This window comes from Ammospiza nelsoni, chromosome 26, assembly GCF_027579445.1.
Source record: "Ammospiza nelsoni isolate bAmmNel1 chromosome 26, bAmmNel1.pri, whole genome shotgun sequence".
In the NCBI taxonomy this organism is placed as follows: Eukaryota; Metazoa; Chordata; class Aves; order Passeriformes; family Passerellidae; genus Ammospiza; species Ammospiza nelsoni.
The window spans coordinates 728,875-755,744 of record NC_080658.1 but is presented as its reverse complement, the minus strand read 5'-3'; the positions used below and the strand labels follow the sequence as shown (position 1 = coordinate 755,744).

General features: G+C 49.1%; 1 protein-coding gene across 1 annotated transcript; it reads left to right on the top strand.

Annotated features, from left to right (window-relative positions):
• Positions 1-4,764: 4,764 nt before the first annotated feature.
• Positions 4,765-22,684, top strand: HOXB3 (homeobox B3). Its single transcript, XM_059488946.1, has 4 exons — positions 4,765-4,897; positions 10,714-10,770; positions 18,293-18,765; positions 20,368-22,684. Exons 3-4 carry the CDS (start codon positions 18,390-18,392, stop codon positions 21,153-21,155), a joined length of 1,164 nt encoding a protein of 387 aa, XP_059344929.1. The 5' UTR covers positions 4,765-4,897; positions 10,714-10,770; positions 18,293-18,389; the 3' UTR covers positions 21,156-22,684.
• Positions 22,685-26,870: the final 4,186 nt, after the last annotated feature.

Below are 26,870 nucleotides of genomic sequence, written 5' to 3'. Positions count from 1 at the left end.
AAACCAGCAAAATCGGGTCGGGAGCTGCTCTCCAAACACTGCGGGGAAAAGCGCCCAAAAATGGGGTTAAAATCGGCAAAAACGGGTCGGGAGCTGCTCCCCAAACACCGCGGGGAAAAGAGCCCAGAAATGGGGTTAAAATCGGCAAAAACGGGTCGGGAGCAGCTCCCTGCAGTCAAACACCGCGGGGAAAGCGCTAGGACGACATTTGTGTCCCGAAAAGAGGCAGCGCATCCTGCGCGCATCCCCCGCGCATCCCCCGCGCATCCCGCGCGCTCCGCGGGCTCCGAGGCAGCGCCGCCCTCCCCTCCCCTCCCGGGGCTCCCGGGCGGGAGCGTTGAAAGGGCGGGCAGGAAACGGCAGCGCTCGTTTTTATGTTTTCGGGAGTTTTTTTTTTAAATATTTTACAAGCTCCGACATGCGAGGAGTCAATAAAAGTGACAGCAGGAGCGGAGATGAAATGTCGGGGTGAGAATTGGGCGTTTTGCTCCCCCCGCGCTCTGCTAGGCGGCCGCGGCTGTTTGGCTCCGTCTGACACAGGAAAACCTTCACGGATTCCCATGAAATATTCAGGGACACCCAGGGACGCGGCGCCGCTCCTGTCACAGCCCCGGGTTCATTCCTGCCCTCGGTTTTCAGTGCGTGCAGACCCCCTCCCCACTCCCCTCTTCTTTATTTTTTTTTATTTTGTTGCATTTTTAAAAATAATAATCATTTTAAATTTTTTTCCCCTCTGTGGTTTATTTTTCCCCTGTGGTTTATTTGATTTTGTTGCTTTAAAAAAAAAATTAATAATAATTTTTTTTTTTTCCCTCTGTAGTTTATTTTTCCCCCTGTGGTTTATTTGATTTTGTTGCTTTTTAAAAAATAATAATAATTTTTAATTTTTAATAATAATTTTAATTTTTTTTTTTCCCTCTGTGGTTTATTTTTTCCCTAGTGGTTTATCTGGTTTTGTTGCTTTTAAAAATACAATAATAATTTTTAATTTTTAGGTTTTTTAATAATTATTAATTTTTTTTCCCTCTGGGTTTGGGACTTTGAGGGTGACAAGTGGGCCCAGGAAGGGGGATGCAGCCCGGAGCCCCCAAACCCGTTAAATGGAGGAGGGGGTCGGTTCAGCCCCGGTGCAGCCCCCCCGTTTGTGCCCCCCAATAACCGGGGGAGGGGGCGGCCTGGGGGTCCCGGGACCCCGACACGACCCCAGCCCCGATTTGGGGGCTCAGAGCCTCAGGAGAACCCCGCAGGTCCAGCGGGACCCCCAGAGCCGGGGGGACCCCCCAGAACAGGGTCAGGAGCCCGAAAATTCAGGGAAAAGCTGCAAAGATGGAGCCTTGTAGAGACCCCAACCGGGAGGGACCCCAGACCCATAACGGGACCCAGAGCTGGGAGGGGACCCCAGAACCCGAATGGGACCGAAAACTGGGAGGAGACTCCAGACTCAATGACAGGAAGGGACCCCAGACCCAGAACGGGACCGAGAATCGGGAGGAGACCCCAGACCTAAAGACAGAAAGGGACCCCAGACCCCGAACCGGGAGGGGACCCCAGACCCCGAACCGGGAGGGGACCTCAGACCCAGAATGGAACCGAAAACCGGGAGGAGACTCCAGACTCAAAGACAGGAAGGAGACCCCAGACCCAGAGTCAGGGGGGACCCCAAACCCAGAACGGGACCCAGACCCATAATGGGACGCCGAATGTAGTGGAGACCCCAGACTCAAAGACAGGAATGGACCCCAGACCTAGAGCCGGGAGGAGACCCCAGACCCAGGAAGGGACCCCAGACCCAGGAAGGCACAGCCCCACTCCCGGTCCTTCCCCTTCGGGACGAGGCCAGGCCCGGGAGGGGTTTGGGTGTCACGAAACCCCACCAGAAGATTTTTTTGGGGGTTTTTTGACCTCTCCTGGCTGTTCCTCACACTCTCAGGGCTCTGTCTCGCTTCCACCAGCTCCAAAACCCCGAATTTTCCGCGCTGGTGCCGCCAGGACAGGGCTGGTTTGGCTCAGGGGGCTCCGTCCCCACTCAGCATCTCCCCAAACCCCCCAGACCCCCCAAACCCCCTCTCTGCCCCATCTTTTCCTTGATGAACTCACTAAAACCTCCTTTTTTCCCTCAGCACGGCCGATCAAACCCCGGGGAGGCGGCGGGGGGGGATAATTGGCCATTTGGAGCGGCTCGAGCGAGCGGGATTTCATCGATTCCCGGGCCATCGGCCCTTTCTGCCGGGCTGGCAGCTCCGCGGACGGTCCCGCTCCGTCAGCCGCCTCCGCTCCCCCCTTTCCCCGATCCTGCCCCAAAGGAAGCGATTAACGCCGTAAAAACGCGAAACCTTAATTCGGGATTTATTGCGGCCGGCAGGGGAGGCTTATTTCACAGCAAAGCAAAAAAAAAACACCCCGAGACGAGCAAAAAAAAAAAAAAAAAAAAAAAAACCAAAAAAGTTAAAATAAAATAACGCGGAAATTCGAGGTGTGGGCACGGGGCAGAAGCTGCTCCCCTCCTGTTTGCGATGTGTTTTTTAATGTGTTTTTTATGTGTTTTATGTGGTTTGATGAGTTCCGAGCCCCGCAGCACCGCCCCGGGAGCAGCCGCGGCCGCTCCGTTTTTTATTCTGCAAACCCGAGGCCAACACGAGCGGAGACAAAAGGGAAAAACTCGAGGAGAACTTCGGGAGCGGCTTTGGGGAGGGTTCGGGTTCGCTTTGAAGTTTTCTCCTCTTTTTTTTTTTTTTTTTTTTTTTTTTTTTTTTTTTTTTTTTTTTTTTTGGCGGCGCGGGGAGGAGGGAAAAGGGGGAGACACGAGAGGAATAAAAGGCAACAAGGGCGTTCCGACACTTCCCTGCTCGCAGCCATCCCGAGATGAAAAGCGAGGCGATAAATCAGAGCCGAGGGTGGCGATTTCGCTCCTTTTTTTTTTTTTTTTTTTCCTCTTTTTTTTCCCCCTTTTCCTCCTTTGTTTTTGAGCGCAGATCAGAGGGGAGGGGTTAAGGAGAAATCCCCGCTCGCGGCTCCGTTCGGGTGCGGAGCCCATCGGGGCCGTCCCGGCGGAGCGCTCGGAGCTCGGGGAACGTTCGGGAATTCCGCCGGTGATGGCAACGGAGCGCCCCGGGCCGGGATGGGGGCGCCGGGGCGGGGACCCCCCCCGGGACCCCCTCCGGGCCCCTGTCCCCATCCCCCGGTGCGTTTGGGGCGCTGCTTTTGGGATGGGAAGATTCCCCCACAGTTTTGGGGATGTTTCCCCCCAGTTGTGGGGTGCTGCTTTTGGGATGAGGAAGTTCCCACCAGTTTTGGGGTGCTGAATTTAGGATGGGGGCGCCGGGGCCGGGACTCCGCCGGGACCCCCTCCGGGCCCCTCTGCCGATCCCCCGGTGCGTTTGGGGCGCTGCTTTTGGGATGGGGATGGTCCCCCCCCGTTTTGGGGTGGTGTTTTCAGGATGTGAACGTTCCCTCCCAGTTTTGGGGTGCTGCTTTTGGGATGGGGGCACCGGGGTACCCACTCCGAGCCCCTCTCTCCATTCCCCGGTGCGTTTGGGGGTGCTGTTTTTGGGATGGGGATGGTCCTCCCCACTTTTGGGGTGGTGTTCTTAGGATGGAGAGGTTCCCCACAGTTTGGGGTGCGGCTTTCAGGATGGTGAGGTTCCTCCCCCCAGTTTTGGCGTGGTGTTTTCAGGATGGGGATGTTCCCCCCCCCCCCCAGTTGTGGGGTGCTGCTTTTGGGATGAGGATGTTCTCCCCAGTTTTCGGGTGCTGCTTTTGGGACGGGGGCACCAGGGCCGGGACCCCTCCCAGTCCCTCTCCCCAACCCCCGGTGGGTCTGGGGTGCTGATTTCAGGATGGGGATTGTCCCCCCAGTTTTGGGGTGGTGTTTTCAGGATGGGGATTGTCCCCCCAGTTTTGGGGTGGTGTTTTCAGGATGGGGATGTTTCCCCCCAGCCCCTCTCCCCATCGCCCGGTGGGTTTGGGGTGCTGATTTCAGGATGGGGATGTTCCCCCCAGTTATGGGGTGCTGCTTTTAGGATGGGGAGGTTCCCCCCAGTTTTGGGGTGGTGTTTTTAGGGTGCAGATGTTCCCCTCCAGTTGCCGGCGGATTCTGGGGAGCAGGACCGGCTCCCAGCTCTGAATTCCCTCTCCCCGCTCTGACCTCACTCCGCGCTAAAACCAACCCGGATTCGGGGCTCCCAAAAAGTCCCAAAACCCCCCCGGAAATGGGGATTTAGCCCCGGGATTCACCGCGGGGTGAAAGAAACCCCAAAACGCGCTGGGTTAAAGAACTTTAACTCCCCCCTCCCTGCCCTGTCCCGTCCCTCTCCCGCTCTCTTTGGGGTTTTTTGACTTTTCCCGGCCATATGGAATCCATTTCAGCGCTGCCAATCCCGCCCGGCTTCGAGCAGCGGAATCCCTTTGGTTCCCTCTCCGCAGCTCCCCTTGTCACTCACTGTTCCTCCCTCTTGCAACATTTTAAAGTCTTCATAAAGAGAAACAGCTTTCGGGGCAGGTCCCGGCATTTTTGGTTTTTTTGGGAGTTTTTCCCCCGTTTTTCTGTTTGTTTTTTTTTTTTTTTTATTTTTTTTTTTTTTCCCAGAGCAGAACAAACGCTCGCCCCTCATCCCCATCCCTGCCACAATTTGAGGGTTTTTTCACCAATTTTTAATTTTTTCTCCACCTCCAATCCGTTCTGTCCGAACCCACCGAGTCAAAAAAAACCCCAAAAATTAAAAAATAATTCAAAGCGTCTTTGAGGAAAAAAAAAAAAAAAAAAAAAAACACCCAAATATCCCAACGCGACCGAGATGAAATAAATGAGATTCTTCTTAATTTTCCTGCTCCAGCGAGGAATCCTCCGCACCCCGAGCCGGCTTTTCCTCCTCCTCCTCGGAGCCCCGGAGTCTCGCAGGTAAGAAGTTCAAAAAGATAAATAAATAAATAAATAAATAAATAAATAAATAAAATAAACGCAGCCAGGGCCGGAGCTGTGATTAATTAATTAATTAATTGCTCCGAACGCTCTGACAAGGCTGCACCGGGAGCCTCGAATTAACTCCGATGTCTCGGAGGAAGAGGAGCAAAAAAATAAATCCAGAACCGGCACCAGCTCCTCTTTCCCCCCGAAAAAGTTATTTTATTTTTCCTTTTTTTTTTCCCCTGGGACGCATTTGGTAAAGATTTCTCACTTCTGTGTTGTTTGAAAAGGAAAAAAAGGCCAAAAATAAAACAAAAAAAAAACCATAAAACCCTTTGGAAAAGCGGCTGTGGAAGCGCAGAACGCTCGGCCCGGTGATTTATGGCCCCACCAAGTTTTTTGTTTACTCGGAGCAAACCCTAATTACAAAGAAAAAAAAGGAGAAAAAACTAGAAAAAAGGGAATTTTCCCAAGCTGGAGCGCGTTTTTCCTGGGCCAGATGTGCCCTACGAACATCTGGATGCTCGCGCTGCTTCTCCTTCCCCAGTTCGGGGCTTGAGGCTCCTGAAAATTCCGATTTTTGGGCTTAAAAAGCTCCGATTTGACAAATGTTCGGGGGAAACGCCCCCAGACCTGGCGGGGAGGGCGTGGGAACAGCGCAGGTTTCATTTTTGGGGATTTCTGCTCCTAATTTCTGTCTCAGGAAAAATAAAAAATAAAAATAAAAATCCCCGTCCCTCCTGCCCCAGGATTTAAATGGAGACAGAAAAATCCTTTGTACGGTGTGGAAAAAATAACTCAGAAAATGGAATGAAAGCGGCAAAGTTTGGGTGGGTGGAAATTTCAATATTTTTGTGCTCTCCGCTCTGCTCTGGCTCCTCTCCCTCCGGAGGCGCTGCCAGCTCCCAAAATTCCTCATTCCTCGGGAAATCGGGGAAGTTTTGGGCTCGGATTTCCCAGGGCCAAAAGCTGAATTGGCAGCAGCTCCAGCAGCGCCTTTTCTGCTTTTCTTCCTTTTTAAATTTCTTTATTTTTATTATTATTATTATTATTATTATTTTATTATTTCATTCTCTGAAAATTTCTCCAGCTCCGCAATTCTCCCCGTCATCCTCCAGCCAAACTCGAATTTTTAATTTATTTCTTTTATTTATTTAATTTATTTTTTTTTTTTTAACCGAGCTCTCGATGCGCTGGCGGATGAAACCCGAGGAGAAACCGCAGCCCCTAAGTGGCCGTAATTTAATTGATTTTATCATAAATCACCCGCTCCGTGAAGAAGCAAAGTTTGCGCTGAAGTCAATTGATATTAATGGACATTTCTGATCTTCAACCGGGCGGATTCGGGGCCGCTCCCGCTCTTTTGGGACAGCGCAATTTTAGGGGATTTGTTTGATTTATTTCCCCGCCTTTCTAAGCCGGTTTTTCTTCCGCTCTCCCCAAAAAAATCCGAATTTTATTCGCGATTCGAGGAGGGAGCTCAGCTCCTCCAGATTTATTTATTTTGGGGGTTTGAGCACCGAAAATTGAATTTATTTGGGATTTTCCCCCCCGTGCGTTGTTCCAGGGTTCCTGGGGGTGCCGGGATTGGATATTTTGGGAATTTTCTCCCGGATTTTGGCAGGAATGGGATTTAACCCCTTCGGTGCCCCCACTCCCAAATCCCTCCCATTAAAAATTAACCCGGGCCCTTTGAAGTGCTGATGAGGATGCCCAGAACAACAAAAAAAGCGAATTTTAACCCCAAAAGGAGCCGGGCGCGGTGGTTTTGGGGCAGTTTTGGGATGCGGAGAAATCTTGGCCGTGAAACCGTCCCAGAGTGGAAAAATCGAATTTCTTGGCGCCGCTTTTGCTTCTTTCTGCGGATTTTTAAATCTTTTTGAGGTGAAAAGGAAATTCAGCTTTTCTCGTCTCGCTCATTCCGGGATCCGGGCGGGGATTCCTGCAAGGAAAAATCAAATTCACCGAATTCCTCCTTTTCCTCACAAAAATGGACCTGGGAAAACTCGGAGGAGAAAAGCTTTGAATCTTCATTTTTTCCCCCTATTTTCTTTTTCTCTTCCTATTTTTTTGTATTTTTGAGGGGGAGGATGGGGTTAAAAAATAGGAAAAAAATACGGGAAAAAACGGGGAAAAAACGGGAAAAAAAACGGGGAAAAAAAAGGGGAAAAACGGGAACCGCCTCCTCTGTGCCTGGACCATCCTCAGGATTTGGGGGGCAGAAAAAAACCCCAATTTTTTCTTTTTCCTGATCCCAAATTCTGGTTTTATCCCCCTGCATTTGCGAGCCGTGCTTGGCTCTGCCGGTCCCCCGTTTGCGCCAAAGAGAAAATGGATAAAAATGACGATTAGAGGGAAAATAATAATAATTAAAAAATCAAAAGAGAAGGAAAAAAGACCAGGATGGAGTTGGGGGCTCGGCTCCCGGGGGAGTTTTGGGAATTCTTGGGATTCCCAATTCTCGCTAAAATGGGGAAAAAACCCAAAAAACCCCAAAATTTGACGTGGTTGGGTCACGTGGGCTCAGAATTCCAGCGATGATTTGGGGAAAAAGGGGCGGGAATGGGAGAGGGGGAGGGGAGAAGGGGATTCCCATCCCTGCCCCCCCAAAATTCCCCAAAAATTTAAAATTTTCCCCCTCGCGGATCTTGGAGAGGATTTTTGGGCGTCCCAAATTCCCTCAAAAATTCCTGGGGCTCCCTAAAAATTCCCGGAGCCCCCCAAAAAATCCTGGATTTTTGAGTGTCCCAAAATCCTGGGGCCCCAAAAATCCTGGGTTCCCCCAAAAATATTTGAGCTCCTAAAAACTCCTGGGGCCCCCCCAAAAAATCCTGGATTTTTGAGTGTCTCAAAGTCCTGGCCCCCTTAAAAACTGCAGGGATTTTCGGGAGCCCCAAATTCCTCAGGATCCCCCAAAATTCCTTGGATTTCTGGGTGCCCATGTGCCCCCATCACGGGGGTGTTTTGTGGCCGTTTTTTAAATTTTATTTTGATTTTTGGAAATTTTTTTTGGTGTTATTTTTTGGGAGGCAGCTCCGAAGCGCTTCCCCGGGTTGATCATTACCCGGTGAATTATTGCTGCTCCCAGCAAAGGTCAGGCCGAGGCAAAAACTCCGATCTGTCACCAAAAACGACAACAAAAATTTGGATTTCTTCCCCTGCTCTGCTTCTGTTCGGGGTTTCGCGAGGTCCCGGAGCCTTCGTTGCTCTCCCCTCCTCCTCCTCGCTGGGTGCGGGATGGAAAACCCCAAATTTCTCCTTTTTTGCCCAAAAATAAAAAGGTCTGAGATGTGGGAGGAGGAGCGGCCCCGCCCCCAGAGAAGAATTAATAGAGAAAAAAACCCAAAAAACCCCCAAATTCAACCAAAGAACGGGGAGAGGGGCGGGGGAAGTTTCTGCTGCCAGGGAATAAATTAAAAATGATCAAAACCAAAGGAAAACAACAAGACAAACAAAGCACAACGAGCCGCCCCTGCCGCAGCCGTTCTTTATTCAGCTCCCGCGCGTTTGTTTGTTTCTGTTTTTCCCTCCTCCCACACTCCAATAAATGCGATTTTTCCTCCTTTTCCCACTTTTCTCCATCCCCGCTCCCGGCCTGGGAGGAACTGGGGAAAAGCCAGCGTTTGCTGAGCTCACAACTCAGAAATCTTTTTTTTAACCTTTTATTTCGATTTTTTTCCCCTTTTATTTTGGGGTGGGTTTTTTCCCCTTTTATTATGTTTTTCCCCCCCTTTTATTATGATTTTTCCCCTTTTATTTTGGTTTTTTTCCTTTTGATATTTTTTTCCCTTTTATTTTAATTTTATCCCACTTTTATTTTGATTTTTTTCCCATTTTTCAAACCCCCGAGACAGGAGTGGAAAATCGCGGGGGCGGCGCATTAAAAACTCAATAATAATAACAACAATAACAATAATAACAATAATAATCCCAATAAAGGCTCGGGGACGGAGCCACGAGTGCGAGGGGAACGATTTTATTTCAGATTAACGCCATCAACACCCACAGCGGAAAAGGGATTATTGAAGCCACCCGATGTGTCCCAAAACGAAAATATTTTTAAATTAGATTTTTTTTTAATTTTCATTTTTTTGCCTCCTCCCCTCTCCGTGCCGAAATTGCGGTGGGAAATCCGGGCCTGGCTTTTGAAATGTTTTTTTTTAATATTGTTGCGTCTCGAGCGCGTTCATTCGGGGTCATTTGGGGTCATTTTGGGGGATTTTGGGACCAAATCGCCGCCGTGTCCTCGCGTCCCATCCAACCCCTCCCTCCTCCTCCTCCTCCTCGCACGTTTGGGAACAGGAAATTTTAAAAAATATGGAATTATTTTGCCAATCCTCCAGGCTTTCCCAGGACACGGCCTCGTGTTTCCCCCAGTGTTTATTGCTGTTAATTAACGGCAGCTAATTAATTTCTGAGCGGCCTCGAGCCCGAACCCTTCAGAGCGCCCCGAATTCGGGAATTGGGTTCGGGGGGTCCCAGAGACCTCGGATCAGGCTCAGCCCCAAAGGGACCCCAAAACCGGGAGTGTGGGCGTCTCTGGTGTCCCCTGGTGTCCCCTGGGTTCCTCAGTGTCCCCAGATGTTCCTCAGTGTCTCCCAATGTCCCTTGGGTTCCTCAGTGTCCCTTGGTGTCCCTTGGTGTCTCTGGTGTCCCTTGGTGTCCTCTGGGTTCCTCAATGAGCCCTGGAGTTCCTCAGTGTCCCTGGTGTCCCCCGATGTCCCCTGATGTCTCCAGTGTCACCTGGTGGTCCCCTGGTTGTCCCCAGTGTTCTCTGATGTCCCTCAGGGTTCCTCAGTGTCCCCTGGTGTCCCCTGGTGTCCTCCAGTGTCCCCTGATGTTCCTCAGTGTCCCCGAATGTCCCTTGGGTTTGTCAGTGTCCCCTGGTGTCTCCCAATGTCCCTCATGTCCCTGGTGTCCCCTTGGTGTCTCCTGGTGTCCCTTGATGTCCTCTGGTGTCCCCATGGGTTCCTCAGTGTCCCCTGCTGTCCCCCAATATCCCCCAATGTCCCTGATGTCCCCAGTGTCACCTGGTGGTCCCCCGGTGTTCCCCGGGGTTCCTCAATGTCTTCTTGGTGTCCCTCAGTGTCCCTGATGTCCACCAGTATCCCCCAATGTCCCTGATGACGCAGGTGTCCCCCGGTGGTCCCCCGGTGGTCTCCCAGTGGTCCCTGGTGTCCCCTGGGTTCCTCAATGTCCCTTGGTGTCCCCTGGTGTCCCTCAATGTCCCCCGATGTCTCTGATGTCCCTGGTGTCCCCTGGTGGTCCCCTGGTGTCTCTTGATGGCACCTGATCTCCCCCAGGGTTCCCCAGTGTCGCTGATGTCCTCCGATGTCCCCACTGTCCCCCAGAGTCCCCACCCAGAGGTTCCAGTGAGGGGAAGCAGAAGGAAACCCCAGAGCGCCCCAAATCCTCCGGGAAAATCCCAACTTTGAGGAGGCGACACTGGGGGGAAACCCCAGGAGGGGCTTTTGTCCCTCCTGTCCCCATTTTGTCCCTCCTGTCCCCATTTTGTCCCTTGCATCCCCATTTTGACCCTCTTGCCCCCTTTTGTCCCCATTTTGTCCCTCCTGTCCCCATTTTGTCCCTTTTATCCCCATTTTGTCCCTCTTGCCCCCTTTTGTCCCCATTTTGTCCCCATTTTGTCCGTCCTGTCCCAACCTTGTCCCCCTTGCCCCAGTTTGTTCCCCTTGTCCCCATTCTGTCCCTGGTGTCCCCAGTGCCACCACCGCTGATCAGTCCCCTCACCCGCCCTGTTCTGACCCAATTTTTATTTATTTTATTTAATTTTTATTTTATTTCCCTCCCAGTCCGGCTCCTCTCCCCACGTCGGCCTCGGATTTGCTGGAGCCGCTCCCGGAGACCCGGTGAGTTTTCAATCAGCTCCGTGTGTCCTGTCCGTCTGTCCGTCTGTCCGTCTGTCTGTCCTCAGCAGCTCCTCCACATCCCCACAGCCTGACCTCTTCTATTATTTCATTGTTATTTTATGTTATCTTTTATTATTACTATTATTACTACTAGTACTAGTACTACTACTACTACTATCACTATTATTATTATTACTATTATTATTAATCGCGACATTCGCCTTGGAAGGAAGGCAAAGCCCGTATTGCAACATTTGCCTCTGAAGGGCGAAGCTCATATTGCGACATTGATCTTTGAAGGGAAACCCCAAATCGCGACATTGGCCTTTGGAGGGAAACCCCCGTATCGCGATATTTGCCTTTGAGGTGAACCCCAAATCGCGACATTTGCTTTTGGAAGGAAGGGAAACCCCATATCGCGACATTTACCTTGTAAGGGAAAGCCCAAATCGCGACATTTGCCTTTGAGGGAAACCCCATATCGCGACTGATTGGGCGGAGCAGGAGCCGCGGGGCTGTCCCGGCTGCTCGCGGGGGCAAAAATCCGAATTTCTCACCCTGAGGAGCCCCCGGGGGCAAAAATCCGAATTTCTCACCCTGAGGAGGGGCAGCTCCCGGCAGCCCGGGCACTGCTGGCTGTCCCGGAGCTCCAGAAATGCAGAAATGGTCCAAAAACCCAGAAATTCAGAAATGCTCCAAAACCCCAGAAATTCAGAAATGATCCAAGAACCCCGAAATGCAGAAATCCGGGGGGGTTCAGCTCTGGAGAAGTTTGCAAACAGCCCGCGGTTGGTTTTCCTCTTATTCCCGTTTTTCCACTTGTTTTTCCTCTCTTTTTCCCTCTTTTTTTCTTCTTGTTCCTCTTTTCCCTCTGTTTTTCCTCGTGTTTTTCTTTTTCCTCTTTTTCTCCTTTTTCTCCTCTTTTCCCACTTTCCCGGGAATCCCACGCCGGCAGGACCTGTCTCGTAGCCGGAGATTGATGTCGGAGCGCTCATAAAAACTCAGATTAGAGGGGAGGGGAACAAAAACCCTCATAAATCGCCAATTGCGGTGGTCCCGCTCCCAGCTGGGGCTGCGGCCACAGCAAAAGCTGCAAAAAAACCCGGAATTTTCGGGATAAAACTTTAAAAATCACCTGGAAAACCTCCTCTGGGAAAGCCCCCAGAAGTCCAAGTCTTCCCTTGGGCATCCTTCTTTTTCAATTTATTTTTCCTCTTTTTTTCTTGTATTTTTTAATTTAAAATTTTCTCTTCTTTCCTTTTATTTTCTTCTTTTATTTTTTTCTCTTCTTTTTTTCTCTTCTTTTTAATTTTTTTTTTTTTTTTTGTTTTCTGTTTTGCCCTCCAGAGTTCTCATCCTGCAGGCGCAGCACACAGAAATTTAAAAATTAAATAATAATAATTTAAAAAATAAAATATAAAGAAAAGGCCACGGGACCCCTCGATGAGTCCCCACCATCCCAGGCAGCTCCAAAGAGATTTTTGCGGAGCCTCTTTCCCTTTTTCTTCCCCAAATTCCCCCTCGTCAGCACTTCGGGCCGGGGAGGGAGCGCACACAATTAAAGGAGATAATTGGGGTGGGGAACAAAAGTAGCAATTCCAAAGGAAAAAAAGGGGAAAAAAGGGAAAATAAAAAGCAATAAAAAGTGCAGACACCTAAATTCCTCAGCCCTGCCTTCCTCCCACTCGCCAGCCCCTCCTGGTCATGGGGTTTTTTAAATTCCACCCTAAAATCCCTAAAAAATCCCTAAAAACTATCCCTAAAATCCCCCAAATTCCTAAAAATAAAATCCCTAAAATCCCTAAAAAACTCCCTAAAATCCCCTCTTGGCCAAGTTTTTGGTGCCAGGAGAGGCGAAAATCGTAAATTTGGGGTTATTGATACGAGCAGTAGTAATTAGCTTCATTAACAGCCATCATAATTAACTTTATTAACAGCAATCATAATTACATTTATTAACAGCAATCACAATTATATTTATGGTCCCCCCCCCCCCAGAGCCCTTGGGCCCCCCAGAACCCCTCAGGGCCCTGGGGTGAGCAAAGTTCCTCTGAGGTTACTCCGAGTTGTAGCAACACTGAGCATGCTCAGAGTTCCACTTAAGTTACTCCGAGTTGTAGGATCAGAGAATTGCTCAAAAAAAAACCCCAAAAATTTTGGCGTTTGGGTTTTGGGGTGGTTGAGGAGAAGGGAAATTGGCTCTGAGGTGCTCGAAGTTCCACTGAAGTTGCTCTGAGTTGTAGCAACACCGAGCGTGCTCAAAGTTCCGCCGAAGTTACTTCGAGTTGTAGCAACAGAGAGTTTTGCTCAAAAGAAAACCCAAAACCCCCCAAAAATGTTGGGGTTTGGTTTTTGGGGTGGCTGAGGAGAAGGGAGAGTGGGGGGAGCATCCTCTGGGGTACTGGAAGTTCTGCTGAAGTTACTCTGAGTTGTAGCGATGCTGAGCGTGCTCAGGGTTCCGCTGAGGTTACTCTGAGTTGTAGGAACAGAGAGAATTGCTCAAAAACGCCCCAATAATGTTGGGGTTTGGTTTTTGGGGTGGCTGAGGAGAAGGGAAATTGGCTCCGGGGTGCTCAAAGTTCCGCCGAAGTTACTCCAAGTTGTAGCAACACTGAGCGTTGCTCAAAACACCCCAGAAACCCCCCAAAAATGTTGGGGTTTGGGGTGGCCGAGAAGGGAAACTGGGGGAAACATCCTCTGGGGTGCTCAAAGTTCCGCCGAAGTTACTCCGAGTTGGAGCAACACCGAGCACTCAGAAACCCCAAAAATGGGGTTTGGGGTGACTGCAAGGAGAAGGGAAATTGGCTCTGGAGCGCTGAAAGTTCCGCCAAAGTTACTCCGAGTTGTAGGAACAGCAAGCATTGCTCAAAACCGCCCCTTAGAGACGCCCCCCAAAAATTTTGGGTTTTGAGATGGCTGAGGAGAAGGGAGATTGGCTCTGGAGTGCTGAAAGTTCCGCCGAAGTTACTCCGAGTTGTAGAAAGAGCAAGAATTGCTCAAAACACCCCCAGAAATCCCAAAAATTTTGGGGCTTGGATTTTGGGGTGGCTGTGACAAGGAATTTTGAGGAGAGCATCCTCGGGGTGCTGAAAGTTGTGGAGTTACTCGGCTGAAGTTACTCCGAGTTGTAGCCACACCGAACATTCAAAATCCCCCCAGAATTTGGGTTTATTTTTTGGGGTGCCCTGGAGAAGGAGATTTGGGGGCGCCCCCTCAGCGAGGAGGGAGCGGGGAGCTGCCGGCCCGGCTCATTTGCATAAGTTGACGCCTAATTGCGCATCACGTGGATCAAAGGCGCCGCCGCCGCCTCCTGCCCAGGCCGGGCCCCACAATTTCCATTCCCCAGCGCCCCCAACCAAACCCCAATTTTGGGGGGTCCCTGCTCCGAACCCCCTCCCATCGCCTCCGAGCCCCTCGCCGCCTTCCCGCCATCATTTTCTGTTTAATTAAAATTTAGTTTTAATTTTAATCCCAGCGGTTCCAGATGGGGTTCGGGTGGTGCTGGTGAGGGGGGGGATTTCCGAATTATCTGTGAATAATCTCTGAATTATTTCCGAATTATTTCTGAATAATTTCTGAATTATTTCCGAATTATCTCCGAATTATCTCTGAATTTCTGGACGCTTTTTCTTTTTTTTTTTTTCCTTCTCCTTTTTTTTTTTTTTTTTTCCTCCCTTCTCGTCTCCCTTCTTCCCCTTTGCTCGAGCAGAGGCCATTGTTATCAGTGAGCAGCGCGTAGCAGAGGCCAAGTGGAACCTCCAGCGTTTGGCCATTCCCAAACCCCCCTCGGCTTCTCCCGCACGCCTCGCCAAAGCTGGGAAGCGTTCCTGATTTTTTTTTATCATTTTTTATTTATTTATTTTTTATCCCCCTTCCCCAAACGGAGAGCGAGCGAGACAATTTGAGCCGCCGTAACCGCCTGGCTGAACCCCCCCCTCCCCCTCTGTTTTATTTTTTAAAAATATGTATTTTTTTTAAAATAACATTTTTACCAACCCATCCCACCCGCCACAAAACCGGATTGAATCTTTTCCTTTTTTTTTTGTTTTTTTTTTTTTATCCTTTTGACGCTTCGCCCGCGCGTTTATCCCCGTAACGTTTTGAAAGGAGCCAGAGAGAGAGAGAGAGAGGGAGAGAGAAAGACCAAAAAAAAAAGAAAAAAAAAGAAAAAAAAGCAGCAAAAAGCGGGGAGTACCGGGAGGGAAGCGGGAGGGGGGGTCACTCCTCGCTTATTGATTGCGTGGATGCTGGATGTGAAAATATATTATGTCTGCCTGTGCTTGGCTCGTCAGAGACTAAGGTAAGCCGGACTCAAATAGGCTATCACTTTGTGAATGGCGGAGTATATGTCCCAATGATTTATGACCATATGACTCCAATCTCGGTTCAAGAAGAGTTCACAAGCTTTAGGCTTCCTTCCACGCAGAGCCTCTTTTGCAGCCCTCACCCACCGCCTGCATCTTTTTTTTTTTTTAATTCCGCCACCCCCACCCTCTATTTTTTTTTATTTATTTAGATTTTCTTTCCGCCTTTCCGCGCGCTTTATTTTAATTTTTAATTTATTTTTTCCGCCTCTCCCCGCGTTTTATAAATTGAATTTTATTTTCTGCCTCTCGCCGCGTTTTTAAATTTTTAAATTTTTTTCCGCCTCTCCCCGCGTTTTTCCAGCCTTTGGGGGAGATGTTGTTTTGGGGTGGGGGGATGGAGGAAGGGAAATTTTGGGGACGCTCCGTTGTTTTTGCCGGCGCGGGGCTCCGGGCTCGGCCCCAGCTCCCGCCCCATTGTTGCGGGGCGCGTTTGGGATATTTTGGGATGGATCGGAACCGGAACGAGCGGCGGGGCCGGGCCCGGTGGGGCTGCCGGGGGCGGGGGAGGGGAGAGGCGCTGCTCGTCCCCACGAGAGCGCTCGGATCGCGAAATTCGGATTTTCCAACATGGAGGGGCAGAAAATCCCTTCGGCCTCCGCTGCTTCCCTCCCCTCCCCCGTCTGATTCCTGCGTTTCTATATTTCTGCATTTCTATATTTCTGCATTTCTATATTTCCATTTTATCCCCGAGCATCCTCATCCTCCTCACACATCCTTTCGCTGCCTCACCTTTCCCCTCCCGATTCTTCATTTATTTTGATTTTTTTTTTTAATTATTTAAATGGCCCCCAAATCCTCGCCCTCCAAAGTTGCAGGCAAAGAGTTTTTGGGGAATCGCTGCCCGAGTGAAACTCCCAGCGCCCGCCTTTAATTGGAGCGCGACATCATCGAATATTTATTATTCTGCCCGGGCTCTTTTTTTTTCCTTTCTTTTTTTTTTTTTTTTTTTTTTTCTTCTTTTTTTTTTCCCCCCTTTTCCTAAGCAATTCCTTGGAGTAAATAATTAGGATTGCGGCCGTCCCGGGCGAAGATAAATGAGCGGCATTTGTGAGGCGCTGAGAGATGAGGTACAAAGCGGAGCCACGAGCGAGGCGGAGGGGGTTGTAAATTTATTTTATGGACGTTTAAAACAACAGGAACCCAAAAAAAAAAAAAAAAACGCAGGAAAAAAAAAGAATAATCGCCGTTATTTTTAGCTGCTTTGGCCGAGACTCACGAGGTTCTGGTTTGGGATTCTTTCGCTGCTTTTTTGGGTTTTGTTTTTTTATTTTTAAGTAAATCTTTAGCAGACAGAGAGGCCTTGGAGAAATTCCCACCTCTGCCCCCTCGCAGATATTTCCAGCGAACCTATTCATAATCAAGGCGCTGCTGTTTGTTAATTAATTAATTCACGGCTCGGGGAGCGGAGGCTACTTTTTAATAAGACAAATTTATCATGGCCAGGGAGGAGGAGGAGGAGGAGGAGAATAACTCGCAGCGAGGATCTGCCCTCGGCGCAGACAATAACGCATCTCCGAGGAAGATCCGATGCGAATTTGGGAATGCGGGAAGGATTTAATCAGGGTAAAAAAATTAAATAAATAAATTTTCCAAAAGCCCCAGCGGTCCCTCCGCGGACGGGGTGAAGCAAACGGAGCTTCGGCGTGGCGTGACATAAAAACAGCAGCCAGGAAAAGGAGGGGAAAAATGTAATTTATTGTCGAGCTGGGGCTTCTGTAAAAGCCCCGGCACTTGAAAATATCGCGCTGGGCTTTATCTCGGCCGGGTTTGTTTTGTTTTGTTGTGCAGGATGAAAGAGGCCCAGATAAAACTGAATATACACGAGATACAATTAAATATACAATGGATATCAATCCCCAAACAAACGCTCGCTGGCTCCTGAAGCAGAGAGGAGCCTCTGCCCTTTTTAAAAATCCCTCTGCCGGTTATTCCCAAGCAGTTTTCACCTTTTTTTGGGGTATTTCTGCTCTGTTTTAATGGAGGAGAAAGTTTCTGCTGGGAGAAAAAGGAAAGGGAAAAGAAAGAGATGGAGAAAAATCAGAAAAATCTCAGAGGGGAGAAAAAAGAGGTTTAATTTTGTAATTTTAAGCTTTGGATTGGGGCATTTTTAGACTTTTTGAGTTTGGATAGAGGAAAATCCAAGGGGTGCAAAGCGAGGAGCAAATGGCCTCGTGAAGTGTTTGTTTTCCAGAGAAAGAGAGAAAACAAAAATATCAAACAACAACAGCGATGAAACCCCAGCGGGGTCGGGATCCGCTCCCCAGCTCTGGATTTGGGAGGAGAAACACAAAACCGTGCTGGGGAAAAAAATAGGGGAAAAAAAAGGGATTTATTTTCTAAATTGAACCTGTCAGAGACGGGAGAGAGACCCAGAGCAGGCCAGGGGCAGAAATCGCGTTTTGAATTCCTGCTTGCTCCGATCTGCTGGGAATCTTTGCCCTGAATTCCAGAGGCGCTGGGAGTTCCTGAGTAAACAAAAAACGGAGCCAAGTGTGCTGGGACAGCGTTACCTGGGGGGAAAACAGGGATTTTTCGGTGTTCCTGGGGAAAAAACACGGATTTTTGCTGTTCCTGGGGATAAAACACGGATTTCGCAGTCACCTGGGGATAAAACACGAATTTTTGCTGTTACCTGGGGGAAAACACGGATTTTTGCTGTTTGCAGCTCAAAAGCAAACAAACCCTGGGGATAAACTTTGAATTTCTGTGCTGGGAGGGTTCTGGGGGCTGCTCCGTGCGTGATTTCAGTAGGAAGAGCAGGACTTTGGTTGTTTTTGTGTTTTTGGCCGGCGATTCTCCGCTCTGTGCTCTCGCGTTTGTGCTGATTTGGGGTTTAGCTGGGTGTGTAAATGTGTGAGTGACGCAAACCCCCAGGGGTGTTTTAGGGGATTTGTGCGCGGGGATAAATCCAGAATAAATCAATGTACAGAAGCCATCCCATGTGCAGCCACAGAGCGAAACGAGCAGTGAAAAGAGAAGCTCTGCCACCCCAAAACCCCCTCAAAAATCCAATTTCTCCGAGGCTGGGCAGGGTGAAATCTGCTGGCAGCATCTGTTCCCCCCCGTTCGGCGGGACCCTATTCATGTCAGGAGCCTTTCAGGCCCCAAGATGGATTCCTGGCACTATTATTGTGTTTTTTCTGCTAACCTTTCAGGTCAGCTCCCACCAGCCAGCTGGAGAGGGGCCGTCACGTGGCCTCGGGGTGCCAATGTTCTGCCATAGGGGTGTCAAGACCCTGGTAGCCAAAAAAGATGCAGAAGGCCTCGTACTACGACAGCTCCACGCTCTTCGGGGGCTACTCCTACGCCAATGGGTTCGGCTACGAGGGCGCCCAGCCGCCCTTCCAGGCCTCTTCCCACCTGGAGAGCGACTTCCAGAGGTCCTCCTGCTCCCTGCAGTCCCACGGCAAGAGTAAGGAGCTCAACGGGAGCTGCATGAGGCCCGCGGAGCCACCGGCATCGCCCAACGCCAACAGCGCCAACAGCGCCAACAGCGCCAACAATGCCGGTAAAAACAGCCCCGGGAAATCCAGCCTGGGTGCCAGCGGCAGCATCTCCAAGCAGATCTTCCCCTGGATGAAGGAGTCGAGGCAGAACTCCAAGCAGAAGAACGGCTCGCCCGGCGCAGGTAGATGGGGAGGCCGCGGTGACGCGCGCCGGCCTCGCCTGCTAGGAGATAACAAGGTTAAACGGCAAAAGAATTGGTGAAGGAGGTCTGAGAGTGGCAAAGGGTTGGAGGAATTGGTTCAGGGAAAGCCAAAATTCTGATTTTCGTGCCCAGAATTCCAAAATGAGGTCTAAGAATCACAAAGGGTTGGAGGAAACAGTTCAGGGAAGGACCAAATTCCCGTTTTCCAGCCCAGAATTCCAAAGAGAGGCCTAAGGGTTGGAGAAGTCATTTAGGGAAGGCACAAATTCCTCTTTTCCCCCCAGCAGTCCAAAGAGAGGTCTAAGAATCCCAAAGGGTTGGAAAAAATCAGCTTAGCGAAGACCCGAATTCCCATTTTGCAGCCCAGAATTCCAAAGAGAGGTCTAAGGGTTGCAGAAATCAATTTAGGATAAACACAAATTCCCGTTTTACTGCCCAAAATCCCAAAGGGAGGAAGGAAGAGCTCACAAGGGTGAACATTTCCCTTCTCCTCTGGAGGTGTGGGGAAAGGACCCCGTGAGACCCCAGGAGGGTCCAGGCACGGCCCACCCACCCCTGGTTTATTTATTTATTTATTTATGGGTTTATTTCAAATACAACCACGGGTGCCAAACCCTGGTTTGCCTGGTGGACACAAATTTGGGGAAAATGTTCTCCCAACTGCCCAAATCACCGCTAAAATTCTGTTTGGTGCCTTCCCGGTGCTCAGCGAGAGCAGGTGTGGTGCCACCTCAAAGTTCTCCCTGTGTCCCACAAAAAATTCAGATAAGTTCAGATAAAATCAAAAATTCAGTTTGGATTTGCCACAATTCAGATAAATTCAGATAAAAATCAAAAATTCAGCTCGGATTTGCCACAATTCAGATAAAACCCAAAAATACACTGCAAAATTCAGATAAAGACCAAAATTTTGGCTAGGATTTACCACAGTTCACATAAACTCAGATAAAAACCAAAAATTCACAGATAAATACAGATAAAACCCAAGAATTCAGTTTGAATTCACCACAATTTCGACAAATCTGTTCACACAACCTCGTGGTGAGCGCTCCATCCCACATTAACACAATCTATGAAGTTTTCTTCTCGCAGAGCCAAACCTTGGTGTCACACCTTTGTCCAACCCAAACCTTGGTGTCACACCTGTGTGTAACCCAAACCTTGGTGTCACACCTTTGTCCAACCCAAACCTTGGTGTCACACCTGTGTGCAAACCACACCTTGGTGTCACACCTGTGTCCAACCCAAACCTTGGTGTCACACCTGTGTCCAAACCACCCCCTCCCCACCCCGCATTAATTGGCCCCGCGGCCGCCCGGCCCTGCCAAACGTCATTTTCCAGAAAATTATCCACGGGAAATAATCTCCTCCTCAATAAGGGGCCCTGGAATCCTCTCCTACATGACATGATCCAATTTTCATAAAGCAGGGGCAGCTTTGGAGAACAGGACTCTTAATAAACGCCACGGTTATGGAGTGCAGGCTGCCGCACAGGGGCGAGGGGCAGCTTTATTAAGAAGCAACGCATTCAATTTCTGCGCCTAAGTAATTCTCTTTTATTTCATTCCGGGGGCGCGACAGAAACCTGCGGCGGCGGCGGAGGCGGCGGCGAGAAAAGCCCCCCGGGCTCCTCGGCCTCCAAGAGGGCGCGCACGGCCTACACCAGCGCCCAGCTGGTGGAGCTGGAGAAGGAATTCCACTTCAACCGCTACCTGTGCCGGCCGCGGCGCGTGGAGATGGCCAACCTGCTGAACCTCAGCGAGCGCCAGATCAAGATCTGGTTCCAGAACAGGAGGATGAAGTACAAAAAGGATCAGAAATCCAAAGGCATGGGCGGCTCCTCTTCTGGGGGGCCCTCCCCGGCAGGCAGCCCCCCGCAGCCCATGCAGGCCTCGGCGGGGTTCCTCAACGCCTTGCACCCCATGAGCGGCGCCTACGAGGCGCCGTCGCCGCCGTCCTTCGGCAAACCCCACCAGAACGCCTACGCCGTGCCCAACCCCGGCTACCAGGCGTCCCTGAAGGGTTGCCCAAACCAGCAGAAATTCGCCGGGGCCGCGGCGGCGGCGGCCGAGTACGAGCCGCACGTGCTGCAGGCCAACGGCGCGGCCTACGGCGCGGGCGCCATGCAGGGCAGCCCCGCCTACGTCGGAGGGAACTTTGTGGATTCTCTGCCCGCCTCGGGCCCGGCCCTGTACGGCCTCAACCACCTGGGCCAGCAGCACCAGGCCGGCGCCATGGACTACGGAGGGGTCCCGCCGGGCCAGCCCCACGGACCGTGCGAGAGCCACGCTGCCTACGCGGAGCTCTCGTCGCACCACGCTACTTCTCAGGGCAGAATCCAAGAGGCGCCCAAGCTCACCCACCTGTGAGAGGGGAAGCTGGTGTTTTTGGGGGAAAAAAACGGGCGGTTTGGGTTTCAGGGATGGTTGTGTTGGGTTGCTTTCCAGCCTCACTCATTTTGGTGTGGTTTTGGGGTTTGTTATGAGCACAAAGCGGTTTTGGGGTTTGTTATGACCACCAAGCGGTTTTGGTGGCTTTGGAAGGGAGGAACCTCCTGGGTTATGACAGAAAAGCTTCTGAAATGGGCTCGGGGTGGTTTGGTGGGAATCCTGCAGGGTTTGAGTGGGCAAATCCATCATTTCTGAGCCATGTTTGGATCGTCACCGATAATTCCTGGATGCCGGGAAGGAGAAGAGTCCTCCAGCCAAGTTTTGGGGTGTCTGCATCCAAAGAACCCCAAAGCGATCCACCAGGAAGCTCTCCCCACTTTGAGTCCTTCTCCAGATCCGCCGGTGCTTTCCTCCCCAGCCCTCAGAGGAAGGGTTGTCCTTTTCCGCTGGAAAATGGAGAAATCCAATTTCCCACTGGAAAAAGGAGAAATCCAGTTTCCAAGCGGAAAAGGGAAAAGTCCAATTTCCTGCTGGAAGTGGGAGAAATCCAGTTTCCAAGCGGAAAAGGGAGAAATCCAGTTTCTGACTGGAAAAGGGAGAAATCCAATTTCCCACTGGAAAAAGGACAAATCCCCTTTCCCACCAGGTAACTTCCCCCCGAATGCCCCAAACTTGCAAATCCCCAACCTGCCAAGGCCCCGGAGCCACGCTCGCCTCTCCAGGCCCTGCTCCCCCTCTCCTTTAAAAAACCTTTAAAAACTCTGGATAAGAGAGGTCCAACCCCAAAAAGGGTTGAGGAAATCATTGGGAATGCCTAAATCCCCCTTTTTTCCCCCCACCCAAAATTCCAAAGAGAGGAAGAAAGAGCGGCCAGGCCTGAACATTTCCCTTCCTTCGCCTATGCTGAGGTGAAATCTCAATTTCTCCTTTTGGGGAGGGTTTGGGGGTTTTTTTCTGGGGGTGTTTTTTTAGGGTTGATGAGCAGAAAAAAACAGCAATTGGGGAAATCCTGAGCTTCTTTCTTCCTCTCCTTCGAGCTGACGTGAAACAGGGTATTTTTGAGTAGAGGGAATGTCCTCCCACGGAAGCAGAAGCCGAGGGATCCCTGGGATCTGCTGACGCTTTCCTGCTGGGACATCTTTGTTGCACTTAGAGTTTACATATAATGGGTATTAAAAAAAAATAATAATAATAATTAAAAAAGCAACTTTGAAGGGCTCTCAGCTCCGTCGAGGTGCCCTTCAGTTAGGTGTGTGTTCTGGTGAACATTCATATATATTTATTGTTTATAGCAGTTGAAAATATTTTCCTTTTTTTGTTTTTCTTTTTTTGTATTATTTATCCCCCCGCCCCTCCCAGACCATGTATTTATATGACGGAAAAGCAAGCAAAAAGAAACGACAAAAATAAGGATCAAGCGGTACTTTTTTAGTATTTCCTTCCAAGAAAAAGCAGAAAAAAGCAGAAAAAGAGCAAAAAACAACAAAAAAATTTAAAAAAAAAAAGGACATTGTGTTCCCCTTGTCATTGTACCACGAGCTCCTTTTAGTTATTGTAATTTAGGGAGAAGCAGTAGTTTTCTGTTCCCTCGGTACTTATGAATAATGTAATTAGTTCTTCTGGAGGCATGAGAGCAGAGCAGACCGGAATTGTTTCGTCCTGAATTAGAAAAATTTCATCGCGGCTCCCTCCCCTCCGCCCCTCCTCTTGCCGCTCTCCCTTTGTTCTTACAGTAGCTCTTTTCTTTCCTCCTGTCTGCCCAACAATTCCTCAATAAACTTTCTGCTCTCCGTTTTAGCTCGTCCTGTCCGTCCGGGTTTTTTTTGGGAAAAATAAAAAAGGGATTTCAAGGCGAAAAAATAAAACTTGTTGAAGGGAGATTGGGAGGAAAAGGAGAGGGATGGAGAGCGGAGTTGGTTTGGGGTGAAATCCTGGGAATTCGGGCCCACAAAGAGGGATCACGTGGAGCCAGGCCCGGGCTGCCATTGGAGAGGGAAGGAAAACAAAGGAAAAGGGATTAATCATGAAAAATAATAAATAAAAACAAGGAGAGGGGAAAAAATAAATAAAGGAGAGAAGAAAACGTAAAGATGGCCCAGAGTTTCCATCCGGGGCCCTGGGAAGTGACGAGGAATGAAATCCATAATTTCTATGTTATTTAATTTAATATTAAATAATTCAATTAGGGCCAAAATAATTGAATTCTGGCTAAAACAACGGAATTATTTCTGAAATAGAAATGTGCGGCACCCACGTGCGCCAAGCAGCACCTCCTGGGCCCTCCAAATTTGGGCTAAAAGAGGGAAAAAAACTCCCAAAAAAGGTGAAAGTGAAAGGGGAGAAGAGCCCCGGGCCGGCAGTGAAAGCAGGCGGGGAAGCCGTGAATAATTTGCTTTTTCTGCTCTAAAGCCCTAAGAAAACTCCCATTAAAGCAGCGAGGGGCAATAAAAGTTTTATGGGCTGGGAAGGCTGAAAGGCTGGGGTGAGGAGGAGGAGGAGGAGGAAGGAGCGAGGGTTTTGGATTTTCATTGCGACCACGAGAAAAGGATGGAAAAGCTGGAAAAGGTACCCAAAAAAAAGAAAAAAAAATTTAAAATGAAAAAAAGGGCGTTGGGTGTAGAAGCAGCACGTGGGTTTTGTGTTTTGTACTTTATGTATTTTTATAGTTTTTATGTAGTTTATATAGTTTATATATTTATATATATAATATAATATGTATAATGTTATATATATTATACATTATATATTATATATTACACATTTTATAGCCCATAACCTATATTTTATATAGTATTTTTTGTGTTATATAATTTATCTTTAATTTTTTATATTTTTTATTCTATTTTTTACATTTTATATTTTACATCCAATACCCTGCATTCCCTACACCGCATTTTCTACCTCACACTTCTACATTTCCGATATTTCACATTTTACTCTTTTCATCCACCTGTGTGCACAGCCAGCGCAAATCCCCGAGGCATTAATAAAAACAAAGCTCTGGTGGAGAAAAACTCTCATGAGAAACCACACCGAGCTCCGATCCTGCCTCATAAACCAAGTCCCAGGTTAATGATTAAAAATTAAAATTATAAATAATTATAAATAATAACGGGATGTGAGGCAGTGGGACCACAAGGAACAATTCCCCATCCCGGCCTGTGAAATATTTTTAATTCAAAAATAAATTTTAAAATTTATTTTTAATAATAAAATTAATAAATTATCCCCGGGTGGGCCGGGATCATCTCGCAGAACGTTTCTCTCTGCCCGCTCCCATTCCCGGATTTTCCCGGCGCCATGTTGAGCCAGGGATTCCCAGGAAATTGTTAAAATCCGGGAAAAGGGGGAAAAAAGCAATTCCGGGGCACGCCCTGGGCCCTCCCTCCCTGGCGGGCTCCGGAATTCATCCCAGGATGCGAAACCTCTCCCTCACCCGGGAGGTTTTTCCCCCTTTGCCTCCGTGTGATGAATGGGGGGGAAAAAAATCCCAATTTCCCAAGAGGTTTTTTTCCTTTTTTTTTTCTTTCCCCTCTCTTTATTTTCCCCCCTCTTTTCATTTTCTCCTCTTTTCATTTCCCTTCTTCTAATTTTCCCTCTTTTCATTCCCCCCTCTTCTAATTTTTCCATCTTTTCATTTTCTCCCCCTTTTAATTCCTCCCCCTTTTCATCCCCCCACTTTTAATTTTCTCCCCTTTTCATTTCCCCCCCCTCTTTTCGTTTTCCCATCTTTTCACTTTTCCATCTTTTAGTTTCTCCATATTTTCATTTTCTCCCCTTTTCATCCCCCCATTTTTCTGTTTTCCCCCTTTTCCATTTCCTTCCCTCTTTTCCTTTTCCCATATTTTCATTTTCCCTCTTCTTTTCATCCCCCCTTCCATTTCCCCTCTTTTCACCTCCCCTCTTTTCATTTCCATTTCCCCCCCCCTTTTATTTTTCTCCCATTTTCATTCCCCTCCTCTTTTCATCCCCTCACTTTTATTTTTTGCCCCCTTTTAAAATTCCCCCCTCTTCCCATTTGTCCTTCTTTTCATTCCCCCCAATTTTCACTTTCCCCTCTTTTCATTCCCCTTTATTTTCATTTTTCTTTCCCCCTTGCAGCTCCGAGTGCGAGCAAAAAGCCGAGACAACTTTTGGCAGCGGCTGGGAAGAATTTTCCATCCCAAATTCTCCTCTCCATCCCCATCCCTCAAACCCAGGAATCGCAAACCCCAAACATCCCCTTCAAACCAGCCAGCAACGAGCAAAACCCGATTATTTTATTTTATTTTATTTTATTTTATTTTATTTTATTTTATTTTATTTTATTTTATTTTATATCATTGATCTGAGATGAAACAGATTTTGGGGTGGTTTTCATACGCGGATCCACGAAACACTCGGGGAAATTCGGGTTTGCGCTCGGTATTTTTTTAATTATTGTAATTATTTTCTTTACCCCCACTCGGTGAAGGAGCTTTGGATTTATTCTGTTTTAGATTCATTCCCACCCACGCGGATGTTTCAAGTGACAAAAGTTTCCAGGGAGCGGAGCCTCCCAGTCCCTCCCGGCCGCAAACTGGGATAACTGGAGCTCCAGCAAACCCAAACTCCTTCTCCGTCCCCTCCAGGCACATTTATTTTAATTTCTCTCCTTTTATTTTAAGTATCCGCCATTGAAACCCGCGGATTAAAGTTCATAAATCTGCCCTGGGTTAAAAACTCCGTGGTAAAAGCAGAATTTCTGTGCGGAGTGAGTCAGGGAGAGCTGTCAGGAGGCTTTGCAGTGGAAGATTGATGGTTTCTCTCCTCTTTTCGGGCTCTGTGGACCCGGGGCGCTTTAGAGAGGGGAAAGAAAGGAAGAAAAAAAAAAAGAAAGAAAGAAAAAAAACGTTGGGAAATGACTTTTTCATTTTATTTATTTATTTTGTAAACTCTGGAAGTGGCGCTGCTGTATTGCAGAAGAAGGGGTGGGGAGGAAGAAATGCGATTTCAGAGATAGCCGCGACCTCAAAACGCTTTTGGCCCTTGAGCGAAGTGCAAGGGGTCCATTAAGGCCGGCCTGGGAAGGACCGGGATTAGGCCGCTCTTTAGGAGCCATTTAAACCCGTACATCGGGCGGGTTTAACTAAACTGAGCTTAAAAGATCGCTCGGCTTCCTGAGGGTTCACAGCCAGGGCTGGGCTGGAGGCACCGGGAGCGGCGGGGACGGAACGGGGCAAAAACGGGGCAGGAACGGGGCAGGAACGGGGCAGGGAATGGGGCAGGAACGGGGCAGGAACGGGGCAGGGAATGGGGCTGGAACGGGGATGGAACGGGGCAGAGAATGGGGCAGGAACGGGGCAGGGAATGGGGAGGAAGTGGCGGAAGTGGGGAAGTAAGTGGCGGAAGTGCAGAAGTGGCGGAAGTAAGTGGCGGAAGTGCAGAAGGGGCGGAAGTAAGTGGCGGAAGTGGCAGAAGGAAGTGGAGGAAGTGGCGGAGGGAGGGAGGGAGGGAGGGAGGGAGGGAGGGAGGAAGGAAGGAAGGAAGGAAGGAAGGAAGGAAGGAAGGAAGGAAGGAAGGAAGGAAGGAAGGAAGGAAGGAAGGAAGGAAGGAAGGAAGGAAGGAAGGAAGGAAGGAAGGAAGGAAGGAAGGAAGGAAGGAAGGAAGGAAGGAAGGAAGGAAGGAAGGAAGGAAGGAAGGAAGGAAGGAAGGAAGGAAGGAAGGAAGGAAGGA